The sequence below is a fragment of the Eleutherodactylus coqui genome, chromosome 1, assembly GCF_035609145.1.
Source record: "Eleutherodactylus coqui strain aEleCoq1 chromosome 1, aEleCoq1.hap1, whole genome shotgun sequence".
Taxonomy (NCBI): Eukaryota; Metazoa; Chordata; class Amphibia; order Anura; family Eleutherodactylidae; genus Eleutherodactylus; species Eleutherodactylus coqui.
In genome coordinates, this window is record NC_089837.1 from 448,980,382 (window position 1) to 448,996,206 (window position 15,825).

General features: G+C 41.1%; 1 protein-coding gene across 1 annotated transcript in view; it reads left to right on the forward strand.

Annotated features, from left to right (window-relative positions):
- The window catches only part of FLT3 (fms related receptor tyrosine kinase 3), a 95,749-nt gene that overhangs the window by 52,841 nt on the left and 27,083 nt on the right, over positions 1-15,825 (forward strand). The window contains exons 9-19 of the mRNA XM_066583272.1: positions 2,302-2,470; positions 2,679-2,782; positions 5,574-5,682; positions 5,764-5,939; positions 7,599-7,690; positions 7,781-7,916; positions 7,992-8,096; positions 10,311-10,421; positions 10,513-10,666; positions 12,287-12,411; positions 15,221-15,342. Of these exons, the coding sequence (XP_066439369.1) occupies positions 2,302-2,470; positions 2,679-2,782; positions 5,574-5,682; positions 5,764-5,939; positions 7,599-7,690; positions 7,781-7,916; positions 7,992-8,096; positions 10,311-10,421; positions 10,513-10,666; positions 12,287-12,411; positions 15,221-15,342 (1,403 nt within the window). The remainder of the gene's footprint in view (positions 1-2,301; positions 2,471-2,678; positions 2,783-5,573; positions 5,683-5,763; positions 5,940-7,598; positions 7,691-7,780; positions 7,917-7,991; positions 8,097-10,310; positions 10,422-10,512; positions 10,667-12,286; positions 12,412-15,220; positions 15,343-15,825) is intronic.

Genomic DNA, 15,825 nt, shown 5'->3' on the forward strand with positions numbered 1-15,825 from the left:
ATTTCCATAATCCCGGCTACCTCTCTATTCAGTCACAGCCTTGTTTCAGCTACCAGTGGTCACCTTACTAGCCAGTATGGTGTTAAGGATCCTGTCAGGTCCGGCGGCTCTGGGGGTCTCCGTGTCCGCACTACTGGTCCTATTACCAGGGCTACGGAGGTGCAGCGCAGAGGACCCACGGTCTTGGTGACCTCCCCTGGCCGCGGCTCCCGTACACAGGGAGCATGCGCCTAGTTAGCTGGGTTGCTGGGGACGTGGTGGGTTACCGCCCCGCACCTCTGTTGCCATAACACCCGGGCGCATTCCTTCTGTCGCTGCCTGTCTTTAGTAGGCATCGGGGGCTGTTCACTCCCGGCGTCCTGGGATTGGGTTCTGCTGCTGACAAGTTCTCCGCCCCAATCAGCTGCTGGTGCGGGAGTTTTGACAGCATTTAAACTGCTCAGTTTTCCTCCTGAGTGGCCAAGTGTATGTTTGGTCTCCAGCTGCACCCGCGTTACCTGTATTGGATTTCCAGTTTTGACTCGCTTGCTTTGGACCCGACTTTGCCTTCGCCTCACCCCTTGTACCTCGTTCTCTCCTGTTGCCAACCTGTATTGCCTGACCTGCCTTTGTGTTTGTATGTTTACCTGTATTTGTCTGTGTGTCTGACTTCTGCCCCGCATCCCTAGCGAGCCTAGGAACTGTCACCCAGTTGTTTCCCTAGGGCCTAGCCTAGGGGGGGCAAGTAGGTAGGGACAGGGGTTGTGGGTAGTTTCAGGGACTTCCAATTACCCGGACCCCAGCACCCTTGACAGATCTCTCTTATGGAAATTGGTTCAGGTCCTGGAGGTGGGTCCCGAATCTATCAGACATTTATGACATATCTTGTGAATAATCCGTAAATAGCATATACTTCAGGGGCATCCTGCCTATTAGGGGCACATGTTTGAGGCCATACCTGTCAGTCATGAACTGTCCTGATCTATCATTTACACAATACCAGATTATGATGGAATTCTCATCCAGCTCTTAATTCAGTAATTCTACAGCTACAGACTTTTTCCCAACCATGACAATGTCTCAATCTAATGCAAAACCTACAAGGTTTTCTTCAAATATTCCTTTGAAAGACCACCAGAATTTAACCCTTTAAAGACGGGCCTAGTCTGGTACCTTTTTCTTTCTGTCTTTGATTTCCTAAAGTTATAACTTTTCATTTTTACTTTGACATAACTAAATGAAGACATGTTTTTTTGTGGGATGAATTTCCCCCCATCTTGGGGGACATAAAACATATTGAAAAATAGCATTTCCACCATTGTTTTTTGTTTTTAATTTTGTGCCAATTACCATGCCATATAAATAACCTTTTTCCTTTTTTCTGCTAGTCAGTACGATTATAGTCATACCAAATTTATATAGTTTCTTTGATGTTTTTCTACTTTAGCACAATATAAACACTTACAAAAATTGGTTTTATGTTAACATACGAGAGCCATATTGTTTTTATTTTTACATTGATGGAGGAGTTTAATAGCTTCTTTTTGCAGAAGGACCTCTGGTTTTCTTTAATACATGTCATGAGTGGTGAGAGGGCCTGTTTAAGGCAACCACAAAACAAAAACTTTCTAACCATGTGTGGCTTTACACAGAACAGCCACTGTCAGAATAGTCACTCAATAGAGTGAATGTAAGTGACTATTGTTCTATATAAATACAGCTACCAACAGGATGACAAGCGAGAATTCATTCATAGAATGGTAGAGTTGCATGGGACCTCCAGGGTCATCAGGTCCAGCCCCCTCCTCAGTGCAGGATTCACTAAATCATCCCAGACAGATGTTTCTCCAGCCTTTGTTTGAAGACTTCCATTGAAGGAGAACTCACCACCTCCTGTGGTAACCTGTTCCACCCACTGATCACCCTCACTGTCAGAAAGTCATTGGTCACCCTCAATGTCAATTCACTATCGATTTCATTTCAGCTCACCTAAATAATAGTTGCTGGTTGATTAAATATCATCTTGTTCAATCAAGCAATTGTCTGTTTTTCAATAACTAGCCCAGTTTTCTCTCTATACCCCCCCACCCCCACCCATTCAAATTTGAACAACAATCGCTTTATGTGAAAGCACACAAACAAAAATTGTTTGTACACTAACAGCTCGCTGTAGTGACTATTTTAAATTACTATTCGGACTATTCAGACCATAGTTGTCTCATATAAGGCCATCCCTACTTACATTAGCCCAAACTCACCTGCCCTAAACTCCATTTTTGACTATTATTCCTAAAAGAGTTCTTGTTTCTTGTATTGTTGTAGCCACTGGATTTATCGATATGGACACTCTAACTGTGGAACGTGACATTGACCCAAAGGAAGACTTCTGCCTTGTTGCAGAGTTTAAAGCTTTTCCAGCTGTGAGATGCGCATGGATTCACAATTCAAACGTCTCTCCATGTTCGCTTGACACGGATGACAATGGACAAAGGTATTATAAGCTGACTGCTTACAAATCAGTCTCATGGTTGACCATATGTACAGTGATTTTCTGTCTCATTGGTGGGACCCCCCCACAATCCGACTTTTGGTACAACCCCTTTAATAGTAAAATCCCCCAAAACCCCTTTAATTATTTGAATATACCAATGACAATATTATAAAGCTAACTGGTAATATATTTTCTCAATCTTGGACAGCAAATCTGAATACTGCCATCATAAAAACGCACCTGGAGAGTACCTGTTCTACATAGAAAATGATGACTTACAACTCAGCAAAACCTTCACTTTGAATTTACTCAGTGAGTTCTCATTTTTAGATAGTTTTTTTGTGATTTTGTATTTAATATACAGGGTGATTCAAAAAGAAAGGTGCAAAAGTAAAGCTGACTTGTTCCTACATGAATTGCCATACAGCAGCCAGAATTATTTGAAAAGATAGAAGAACTCTTCAAGTTTTTACTGCACCTTCCAGATGTTTGATATGGGTGCTGTGGGCGACGCTACATGACCTAAAGCAATGCATCGCCGCTGCATCGGAATCAATAAGAGAAGATATGCTGGGTTGCGTCTAGGCAAAACTGAACTACTGGCTTGACATCTGTCGTATCACTAACGCGTTCACATCAAACATCTGCAAGGTGCATTAAAAACTTGAAGAGTTCTATCTTTTCATGTCATTTTGGCTGTTGGATGTCCATTCATGTAGGAATAAATCAGCTTTAATTTTGCACTAGAGATGAGTGAACGTGCTCGTTTAGGACAATTACTCGATCGAGCATCACTTTTTTCGAGTAACTGCCTACTCGGGCGAAAAGATTTGGGGGGCGAGGGGTAGCAGGGGGGAACAGGGGGGAGCTCTCTCTTTCCCCTCACTCCACCCCGCTCACCCCCTGGCGCCCCCCAAATCTTTTCGCCCAATTAGGCAGTTACTCGAAAAAAGCGATGCTCGATCGAGTAATTGCTCTAAACGAACACGTTTGCTCATCTCTATTTTGCACCATTCTAGTTTGAATCAGCCTGTATTTAGTATCATAGCTGGCCCCCCATGTATTTATGATCCACAATTACCTGTACTGCGTATGGTGTAGGCGGAAAGGAAATAAAGGGGCTGTCCTATCATGACAATACCTGTTAAATATACAATATATACGCCATACTGTACCTTGCTCAGGACTCCCCTCGATTGGCCAGATCTGAGGTCCCCTATCAAGCAGCAGCTTTGCTCTGCTGATATCAGGTATCCATGTATTAATTAATCTGATGTCTTAATGACTACAGCTCCTGTACTAAAGAAGTTGTCTGTGATCAGACAGCGCCATCAAGAATAAACAAGCAATAAAAGAACAAAACGTTTCGATGAGCATATGTTGCATGAATGCAAGGCTGGTTTATATGTAAAATCCATGAGTTTGGGTCAGTAGATCGGCTGTGGGGCTAGAATGCTGAACAGCATAAGTGCACCTGTAATATGGTCTTGTGAAACCCGCCTTAGAGAGCTGCCACTTGTGCAAGTTTTTTTCAGGTTTTTCAATGCAGTTTTTAAAGCCCAAATCACAAGTGGATCATAAAAGGAGAGAAAGTATAAAGGACACAAAGCACTTATCTTATTTTTTGAATCCACTCCTGTTTTTGACTGCAAACACTATTTTAACCACTTCACAACCACCTAATGTAAATGGGCGGTCATGAAGTGTGAATGGAGTTGGCTTGTGAGTTTTTCTGACAGCTTACAGCCAATGGTAACTGCAATGATCATCGTTAAAGGCCCATTTACACAGGTCGTGTGTTGGGCAAACGATGCCCGACACTCGTCCCTGTGTGTCCGCGCTCCCGTGTTCCTAGCACAGCTGGCTCGCAGACGGAGCGGCCAGCAGGGGGGCAGGGCAGTGCAGGAGATTTCTCTCCTCTCTCTCCCCCGGCCCCCTCCATTAAGATACACAGTAGCCGTTCGCTACTGAACGGCGCCTGTTTAAACTGCACAATCAGTGATGAGTGAGAGGAGAGAAATCATCTGCACTGCACTGCCCCACCCCCGTGCTGGCCGCTTTGTGTGTGAGCCAGCTCTGCTAGTTCCCATGCAGAAGCACGGGAGTCCAGAGACACAGGGACGAGTGTTGAGCATCGCTTGCCCAACACTCGTGCTATGTAAATGGGCCTTTAGCTCTGATCGCCACAGTTGACTCTTTAGATGCCACAGTAAAAGTTGACTGCTGAATAATGAATACTAAAGTATTGCAGTATATAGTACAAGCAATCAAATGACTGTAAGTTCCAGTCCCCTGTGAGGACTAAAAAAAAATGTGTAAAAAAAAAAAAGTTTAAATATTAAATGTTCAAAAAAATCCCCTTTTTCCGTTTTCCCAATAAAAAGTCTCTACAAAAAAACCCACATTTCATATAAAATTCCAAACCATTAAAATATAACTGAAAGCCGTAGAAAAAAAAACAGAATGCCAGAATTGCTATATCTTTTTGCTATCCTGGTTACCAAAAAGGTAAATAAAAAAGTGACCAGACAGACATATGTTTCCCAAAATTGTTCTACTAAAAACTACAGCTCCTCACACAAAAAACTAGCCCAATAAACGAAAAAAAAAATTTAAAAGCGACAGGTTTCGGAAAATGACAATGGAAAGCAATTTTTGTTTAAGAAAATATTTTATTTCCTTTATTAAAACAGTAAAGAACTAAAAATTTGGTATCGTAATCATACTGACCCATAAAACATAGTTCATATATAACTTTACCTACACTGTAAACGCTGTAAAATCTAAACCCTCCAAAAATGGTGCAGTTGCATTTTTTTTTTAAATTTCTCATCACTTAAAAACGTTTAAAAGTTTTTTTGTATATTTTATTGTACATAAAATGGTACCATTGAAAAAATACAACCTGTCCTGCAAAAACAAGCTCTTATATGGCAAGGTTAATGATGGGGTGGGGGGTGGGGTGAAGTTATGGCTTTGGGAAGGCGGGGATGAAAAAAAAACTAAATTAAAAATCTCTGGTCCTAAAGGGTTTAAAAAAACCTGAGCAAAATCCGTACATATAACAACACTCTTAGGTTTATACATTACCTTTTATCATTAGAAAAGCCTGAGGTTGAATGCAAGCTGACCAACCAAAAGAGAATCTCCTGCAAGGCACAAAGCAATCCACCACCAGGCTGGTTGTGGCTGAAGAGTGATGGCGGCTCCAAGTAAGTTACATAGGAATAATTAGCATTTATGGAAATTTTGATTTAAACAGAGACTTTTATTTATGAGGATTTTATTAACAGCTGTGAGCTAAAAATCAATAGAGGAGTTACATTGGGACCACGAGAAAGAAATAGATACGATTGGTTGTCCACGAGCACATTGGACGTAGAGGACCAGGCAGAAACGGTCACCATCTGCGGCTGTGCCATCAATTCTGTCGGAAGAACATGTGCAGAAGTTTTATTTAATCAAGTTGGTACGTTTGTTTGTTGATTGTTAATTCCAATTTGAACATAAGAGGGTAGGAAATCTACAGGTACATCACAACATTTAATACAATGCAGTGGGTGGCTCAATGCTAGTGGATCACAGCAGGAGATGACAGGCAAAACATGACAGCGATTCCGCAAATTAATAGGGTGTTATGCTCATCTTGCCATTGGTTAGGCATCGTGCACCTGGTAGAGTTGTGTGCATGGTGCATGGATGGATACACATACAGTAGTAGTATGGGGCTATCAGTACTTTGCATGGTGCTTACATACAACACTGTATTACAGAGGTAATCTTCCCTTGTAGCAATGGAAAAGTGACAACCTTCATGTTCTGTTCCCGCTGCAAGAATGTCTGCCACCACAAAACTCAAAGATATAAAAAAGCCCTAATCACACTTTTGTTATCACTCCAACTTTTTATTCAATAGTATATAGATAGTTTTTACATATTGGGTGGAAAATCCCTTTAAGTCATCAAGTATATGGTAATGCTGCAAGCACAGACCTGTATGTGCTCCATATTGTCCCCTAGAACCAATGCTTAAAGGGGTTTTCCAGCATTTCACTAGTGATGACCTATCCTCGGGATAGGCCATCAATGGTTGATCGCCTGGGCTCTTCCACATGGGATCTCTGCCGATCGGCTGATTGAAATCACAGTAGCACTTGGGTGAGCATTTCAGTCCATAACAGGCACAGCCCTGTATCTGGTATGGTGGCTGTGCCTGGTATTGCATATTAGTCCTATTCACTTGGATGGCTTTCCGGTCATGTGACCAATATACGTAATGTCACAGCCGTGAGAAGAGGTCACAGCGCTCACCGGAGCCCCACAGGCTATTCAATCAGCTGAATGGTGGGGATCCTAAATGGCAAACCTCGTCGATCAACTATTGATGAAAAGCCCTTTAGTAATAACAGCAAAGTAAAGTACACTGAAAGGCCACTTTATTAGAGGCACCTGTTTTTTCACAATTAGAGCTTCTCTATATGCAAATTAGATGCATGACCCTGAAGTGCAGCATAAAATCAAGTGAGCAGGTTTTCCATGGATCAGTTTCAGTGTGAATCTACATTTAACCCTTTGCAATCCAATTTTGGATTCAGGGTTTTCTAGGGGGTTTTCTTTTTCTGCCATTATACAATGGTGCCACCTACTAGCTAGAGCCAGTACTGTGGTATTGGACATACTGGAGAGGCCCCTGACGACAGAGCGACCAGTAATATACAGTAAGAATACCCTGCTGGATGTCTTCCGACATCGGAAGCTGTGCAGCCTTCAATCAGAATGTCTTTAGACGTCAGACAGTGGGTTGGAATGGGTTAAACTAAAAAAAACTCCAGTGATCGAGCCGCTTTAAATGAGGTCTGGTCATCAGTGCTAGACTAGCCAGGGCCAAGATTTCATAACCCTGAAAAACAATTTCAATACCTAGTAGAATCTATGCCATCACGAATTGCTGTGGGCCAAAGGAGGTCCAATACGCAATGAGATGGGTGTAAAATGGCATTCAGTAAGTACATCAGTAAAGTAAGTTGGCATTTGTCAATAACCATCATTGTACATAGGTGGCTTGGTTCTTTACCATTTGAAGATATCTTATAACCCTCTAAAACCGACCATTATATTTCTGTTACAGAACGAAGAAACTTTATTCTCCTAACTGTGACTGGACTTTGTAGCCTGTGTTTTGCTATTCTATGTATGCTGGTTCTGAGCAAGTACAAAAAGGTAGCATTTTCTCCTTTCTAACCTTGTCACATCTTTAACTCTTCAACTAATGAAGTTATCTCGTACTATATTTTTCCTGTTTTTGCACAGAGGCACAAATACGAAAGTCAGCTGCAAATGATACAATACATCGGACCCTCTGATAATGAATACATCTATATTGATTTCAGCGTTCTGCCCTACGATGTAAAAAAATGGGAATTTCCAAGAGAGAATCTAGAGTTTGGTGAGATGCAGATGATTTCCTGTGAAATATACACACCAACTAATCTAAACTAATCTAGTATTCTGTATATTATAGGAGATACCATCGGATCGGGAGCTTTTGGGAAAGTGGTTACTGCAAAAGCTTTTGGCATTAGCAAATCAGGCGTGTCCCTGCAGGTAGCAGTCAAAATGTTGAAAGGTAAGAGGTAAAACTAGTGGTGGTGAATGAATTTTCAGTAAAGTCATCATTGCTTGATTGGTTGGATCCATCTGCTGCATCCAGGTACCTGACAAAGACCCTGGTGCAAGGCAGAAACATGTTGTATGTTTGCAACGGCAACATGTGGGAACTGGCCTGCACTCTCTGAGTGGTTTCTAAGATGTGGCTAAGGAGACATGTCACGGTGGCAATGCGTGCAGCATGCTCTTTGTAAACTCGTGCACCATTGAAGGTATATAACAGGATCTGAACGACTAATGAAATTAGGTGATCATGACACCAGTGCCTAGATTAAAAGCGATTGGTATTGAAATAAGACTAACACACATATGTAGGTAAATGACAGGCACACCATTTACTTTCAGGCCCATGGTTGTCTGCATTATTCTTAAGCACCAGAAATTGCATATACAACTTGCATATATACTGTTTAACACTTTATACATGGATAAACAAACGTTGAGGTGGCAGCATCTGAGCTAAGGAAGAGCCATATAGAGATCTGATGAGAAAATACCCCTTATCAACCCCACTAACAGTTTAGTCATTTCTGAAACTCTGTGCTCAAGTTTTCTTTAGTACTCACAAACTTCTATGAAGATTCTCTACTTCTTGTCTGAAGTTTTGCAGCTGCATTGCTGTCCAGTAGAAAACAGCTGGCTTGACATCAGGTTTGGGAAAATAAACAGTTTCTTAGCATCCGGGTGATCTATGGGCTGCTGCACACAGGATTGCTTTAAAGTTTACACAACATGTCTCTAATTACAGCAGGACAGAGGAGGGGAAGAAGCTGGGTCTTCACATGGCTGTCAGCTTCCTCCATGTCCATCTCAGCTCCTCTCTCTCCCCTCCAACTGACCTCTTCCCTGTCTCACTCCATACTGCTTACTGCCCTTCACTTTTGTCTTCTAACACTACTTATCATAAACAACTGTGCAATACAAAATGAACCGTAACCCCTACCTTTTATGCTAACTCAGGGGCCTGTCACAGCTCAGCACAAACTAACTGATTTATGACGGTGCCTAAACAACCTTAAATCTTGAGTTTCCTGACTCCCTCTTCTTATTGAACAAAGTCCAGCATAACTACCCTTCATTAAATTAACTGGTAGTTAGAAAAGTTGCTCTTAAGTTACAGGTAAAGTACTTCTATTCTGTACTGCCAGTCCAGGTCACTACATGTTCATATAATAAAGCAAAATTGCTTATTTCCCTGGACCTTCTAGTGGCTCTTTGAAGCCTTCAGTGGCCATTTTGCAAGCAGCGGCACCAAGTGATCACGTTTTGAGTTCTTTTGTTATATTTCTTATTTAGGTCATATTTTCCCATAGGAAGCTCCCAGTGAGAAATCATGACCATCATTTTTCAGAGCACATTTTTTTGGCAGTCCATAAATATCAAACATGATGAGAAATATTAGTAACTGGAGTCAATATTGCAATCTGGGGTTCCTGGAGGCCCCGTTTTTTGCAGCCCGGGACATATAATAATTATTAAGATAAACCAAGCAGCTACATTTCTTTAGTACAAAAACATAACTGGATTTATCCAGAAAATGAATTATGCCAGAAACATCTTGAATTATTAAATTTCTATTGTCCTATGAAGACATCTGCCAAGACATGCAGTTACTAGAAATGAGATAAAGGCCCTCGGGCCACTTTCTTGTTTGCATTAGTTACAAATTCTTTACAATTCCACGGATGCTGTTTGCACAGGCAGTTCTATAGACATTGGGGGCATGGATGCATAGCAGGTCTCCTATTTAGGGGGCACGGGACTAAAAAACGTGTTCTGTACAATAGCCACATTGCCCTAGTCATTTTGGTTCAATTGAAGTCAAAATAGCTCATGCAGTATTTTAACATTTCCTTGCATGGTCATAATTTAACTTATGACAAAGTCTGAAAATAATTTACGACTATTCATACATTCCTTTTATGACAAAAAAGTTGAAAGCCCTAACTTCTTTACAAGACCTGGAAGTTGATAATTTTATTTATAGGAAGCTATATCTGGTGTCTTGAAGTGATATGATAGCTTCTGCATAATGCCCTATTGCCCCTACAATGGGCAATGAGACTATTACATCAGGCTTTCCGCACCTAACATCACAGGGCAATGTATGGCGACAGGCAACATTGACTATGCAATCATCAGAGATGTGTTACTTTATCTTCACAAATTTTAGAAAATGCCGATGCTTCCGAAAAGGATGCCTTAATGTCTGAACTGAAGATGATGACCCAGATTGGACACCATGACAATATAGTCAACCTGTTAGGAGCGTGTACAGCATCAGGTAAGCGTAACATTGCTTTATCCCCCTACTACTTAGACTAGATATACAGTGTGCTGTTCATTTTTCCTTGTGCACATTCTCTTTATTACAGGTCCGATCTACTTAATTTTTGAATACTGTCCACATGGAGATCTTCTCAATTACCTGAAAAGCAGAAGAGATTCGTTCCACAGAACATGGTCAGATGTTGTCAAAGATAATAACTTCACATTTTACCATAATTTCAACCAGAATGAGACATTCAGGTATTCTACATTATTTCACCTAACATCACACTCTAAATGTGACTGGTTATGGCGCAGTATTATAAATGTATTATGTCGGGTTCCGTATGAATCTGATAAAACAAAAATTAGACATGTTCCATCAGCCATCTTATTACAGAGCTATCCTCTGGTAGAAGCATTGCTTCCAAGCAAAAATATGATGTCCGATGGAACTTGTCACAATAGTTTGAGTTCAGGTTCCTGCAAAATCTGATGGACAAAGCCTCTGTATGGCTTGGAGGCATACAGAAAAAAAGTAAGGCCCCACTGAAGTCTATGGATGCTGTTACTTTTGGTACATTCATTGTATAGTTTACTAATGTTATACAGGATGCCATGTGTATGTGTGTATATACATACAGATATATGTTAATTACTGTATCATAAGTGATTTGTACCCAATGTACAGATATAGTTTAACTCACCTGTGATAACTGTCTGTGACAAGTTGTCTTATCTTAAACCATTGAAAAACTATTGTTATCTTAACTCAACAGGACCATTGTAAAGTAGTTGAAAGGGTAAACAGTGGTACAGAAAGGTATTATAACTAGAGATGAGCGAGCATACTCGCTAAGGACAATTACTCGATCAAGCATTGTCCTTAGCGAGTACCTCCCCGCTCGGAAGAAAAGGTTCGGCTGCCGACGCGGGTGAGAGGTAAGTTGCGGCAGTGAGCAGGGGGGAGCGGGGGGGAGAGAGGGAGAGAGAGATCTCCCCTCCATTTCTTCCCGCTCTACCCCGCCGCTTCCCGCCCGCCGCCAGCAGCCGAACCTTTTCTTCCGAGCGAGCAGGTACTCGCTAAGGGCAATGCTCGATCCAGTAATTGCCCTTAGTGAGTATGCTCGCTCATCTCTAATTATAACACATAAAAAAATCAAGTTAAACCTTGCTACCTCTGTAGTTTATGCATGCTAAAATGCATTATACAGCACTTTTAGCTATGTTTTAAACTATTTTAGTTGACTAATGGAATTTTTAAAGGGTTGCCTGAGAAAACAAAATACATGGACCTGTAGTGTTGGAACCTTCGTTTAATGCCCAGTTCTGGTTAGATAGTATGGCCAGTCTCTCTATCCTTGGCACATCATCAGGGGTAGGTGGCTATTTGACTCATTTTAATAACTAAGCCAGTCCTTCCTGTTGCAGTCTATACAGAGACAGAGTAGGGGGCTCGCTTAGTTATTAAAATTAGGCAAAAAGACATCCTCCTTGATGACATGATTGGCATAGACAGTGGCCATACTACGATACACAGTGTCGGAACCACGCTGGAGGTGGGGGGTTTGACAGTGTTGGTTGTATAAGTATTTAGCCTCCCTGGACAACTCCTTTTAGGCATGAATTCAGATGCCAAAACAATTAAAGTTATTAATTTTCTGATGCTTATTCAACAACTACATGTTCCAGAGTGCTGTAGATAATAAGCATTCTCAACAATTTTTGCCCCAACTGGGACTCAGAATCTGATCTCCCTACGTAATACACACCAGGGCTAATTTCATAGGAAGTCAGTTAGTACTTTGATGATGCATACTTTAGTTTCTTCTCTTAGGCATTGACTTTCAGAGTGCTTACATTTGTTCTACACACCCCTAGAGACAGAGCTGTGACAGTATTAAGCAATTGCTCTTATACATGGTTATCTACTGGACAAGAAGACGACAAGAATCAGCACAACCAGGACTTGTCAACTGCACATTCTGAGGTTCTACGCCCTGAAGGTATGGGAATACACAAACATGCTGAACATATAAAACCTAGAACCTATAAAAATTAGTCACCTCCCTTTGATGTTTTCACATTGAATTGTTGAATTACATTTCGAAATACCGTATATCCACCAAGTAGAGGCCATCCTCTAAACATCAGTGTATTACCAACTAAGACCTCGTTCACACGAGCATTGTTTTGGACGCATCCATGCTGCGCAACATGCAACGGTGCACGGATGTCCAGAAAAATGCTCCCGTGAACGAGGCCTTAGTTTGTAGTACACCAATGTTTTGAGGATGGCCTCTACTTGGTGGATATACGGTGGAGTATGAACTTGGTGGATATAATTGAAGCTCCATGCCAATTGCTTTCGATGGGGCTGCTGCTGCTGCCAGCAGCCCTATTAAAAGCAATGGGCTGCAGGCACCTCCCGTAGTGATTTTCGGGGAAGCGCTTTAAATATAAGCCCTTCCCTGAAAATCATCTCTAGCACGTGTTAAAAAATAAAAAATATATATACTCACCTCTCCGCTGCTGTCAGGGCTTGGACTGTCTAGCCTCTTGGTCCCCCTGCACTGCTCTGAAGCTCTTTCAGCAGGCGGGGATTTTAAATCCCCGCCTGCTGAAAGGGCTGTGTCTGATTGGCTGAGTGCTCAATGATGAGTTTAATGAATGGCTGAGCGCTGCCTGTGATTAGCTGAACGCTCAGCCAATAAAACACAGCCCTTTCAGCAGGCTGGGATTTTAAATGCTTCAGAGCAGTGCAGGGGGACCAAGCAGTTAGATGTGCCTGAGCCCCGACAGCGGTGGAGAGGTGAGTATATATTTCTTTTACATTTTTTTACACATGCTAGGGATGATTTTAAGGGAAGGGCTCATATTCCCCGTAAATCACTGCAGGGGTTGCCAGCAGCCCATTGCTTTCAGCGGGGCCGCCGGCAGCAGCGGCAGCCCCATTGAAAGCAATGGGAGAGCATAGCGATCCTCTGCCACAGCTGGGACACCTGTGCAGGGGATTCTTTATTCGTCGTGGGGAGTGCCATCATTACTGAACACTGTGACAGTGCTGTCACAGTGTGCAGTGATGAAGGGACTCCCCACGGGGAAAATTTACACGCACCACGGTCCTATGGTGCACACATGTCCTATCATTTGCACGCCTGTAAAACACGGACATGTGAACACATCATAGGAAACCAATGGTTCTAATAGATGCACGGTTTTGTGTGTACATAAACACGCTCGTCTGAAAGAGTAGGGGAGCTGGGAAGTTAACTGCTTAGTGACGAAGCCTGTTTGTGCCTTAGTGACCAACTAATCTTTCAGTTGTTTTCATTGTTGCATTCCTAGAGCCTTAGTTTTTTAATTTTTTCATCAACTTAGCTGTGTGAGGGCTTGTTTTTTGCAAACTAAGTAGTATTTTTTAATGACATCACTTTTGGGTACATATAATTTATTATATGTGTTATCCAACAGCCGATCACCTGCTCCCCTGGCACGGAACATCCATGCCAGGTCTAATGATGCAACACCGTAAAAAGGCACTTGCATGAGAGTAAAGCCCCTTAATGCCTGCCATCAAAAGACGTATGGGCAGTCATTAAGGGGTTAAAGAGGATGTCCAGGATTAAAGAAACATGGCTACTTCCTTTACATTGTGTAAACTTCTTCAATACCAGAAATTCTTTTTTTTTTTTTTTTTTCATTTGTTCGGCCCCAATTTTTAAGAGCCATAACTTTTTTTTCTCCATCAACGTAGACACTGTTTTTTGCAGGATGAGTTATAGTTTTTTAATAGTTTTTCGGAGATGAGTTTTTAAATGGGGTGAAGTGAAAACAAATGCCCATTCATGGTGCAGTAAAAATGTCATATGAAATTTGCTCGGTGGGTTAGTAATAGCTATGCTGAAGTTATATAGTTTTTTTAAACAAACCTAAAAAAAAACAAAACAATTATATTCTGAGACCCATAGCTTTTAATTTTTTTTTCGTCAATTAGGCTGCATGAAGGCTTGTTTTTTGCATAGTAAGTAGTAGTTTTTAATAGTTCCATTTTGTGGTACATATGACTTTTTGATCGCTTTTTTATAAAAAAATTTTAGGAGCTGAAATAAAAATAAAAACTGCAATTTTGGCATTCTATACTTTTTTTTACAGTGTTGGCCATGCAGAATAAATATTGTGATATTTTAATAGTTAGAACTTTTACTAACATGGTGATGCCAAATATGTTTTTTCTAATCGTTAAGATTTTTTATAGAAAAAAAGTAGGAAAAGTTTTTTTAAACGTAATATTTTTTACTATTTAAAAAAAAACAACAACTTTATTATGAAAACTTTTTTAGTGTATTTTAATACTATACTATACTATATCACTATATACTACAGTATTGCAGTATATAGTGATATCTAACCTTGTCTATGAAGTCCTGCCTCACACCCATTCCACCCTCTAGCCAATGATTGACAGCTCCCTCTCTATGCATAGTAATAGGCAGACAGCAGTCAATCATTGGGTGTAGCTAGCCTGCAGCTCATGATTATCCAGGACTACTCTAAGTAGTCCTCTATGTAAGTGCTGGTACTGATAAAATGTAATCTTCTCTACAACTCCTGTACAGATCCAGCAGACATATCAGTGTAATCAGTGTGACAGATACTACCTTGTGCTGCCCTCAGAGAGGGGTGGAAAACAATGGTTCTGGAGTCTCTTTAAGTTTTGATCTCCTCTGTGTAGCCCCCTAGATGACCATGACTTGATATAGTATTACAGCCTTAAAATATACATTGTTAAATCCTCTTTTCTCTCTTATCAAGAAATGAAATACCAGAACATCAACAAGTATGATGAGGAGGACCTGAACATCCTCACCTTTGAAGATCTGCTCAGTTTCTCATATCAAGTTGCAAAAGGAATGGAATTCCTTGAGTCGAAATTGGTGAGTTTGCTTTGCGACTCTTGAAACCCTTTTGTAGCAAGAGTACGGGCAGGCCCAATGACTGATGGAGCGGAGCATTTATCATAAAAACAAACAATACGTTAAAATAGAAACTGGCCTGAAATGACTCAAAGTAGAAAAAGTGACAATGTCACTCTTGTATGTTTACAGCTACATGTCCTGGTCTATTTGTGTAGCTTCATTTACATGTATACTTCCTCTGTGCTGACTGCCTGAACACGAGTCTTTGTAAACAGTGTGCAGAAATAGGTTTAGCTCAGGGAAGGATGGAAACCGTAGGGCGGCTGGTGGGATATCCATCTGGTCAGGTATTGTCATTTGGCTGGCACTTTAAGAATAGGTGTATTTTTTTTGTCCGCTCTAGATATGCACAGCTTGCACATCAGCAAAAGTGTTTAGAAAAGGAATCTAAAATAAAAGATACTGCAGCAAATTGATTTAAAAAAAACAGTATTTAGAGAG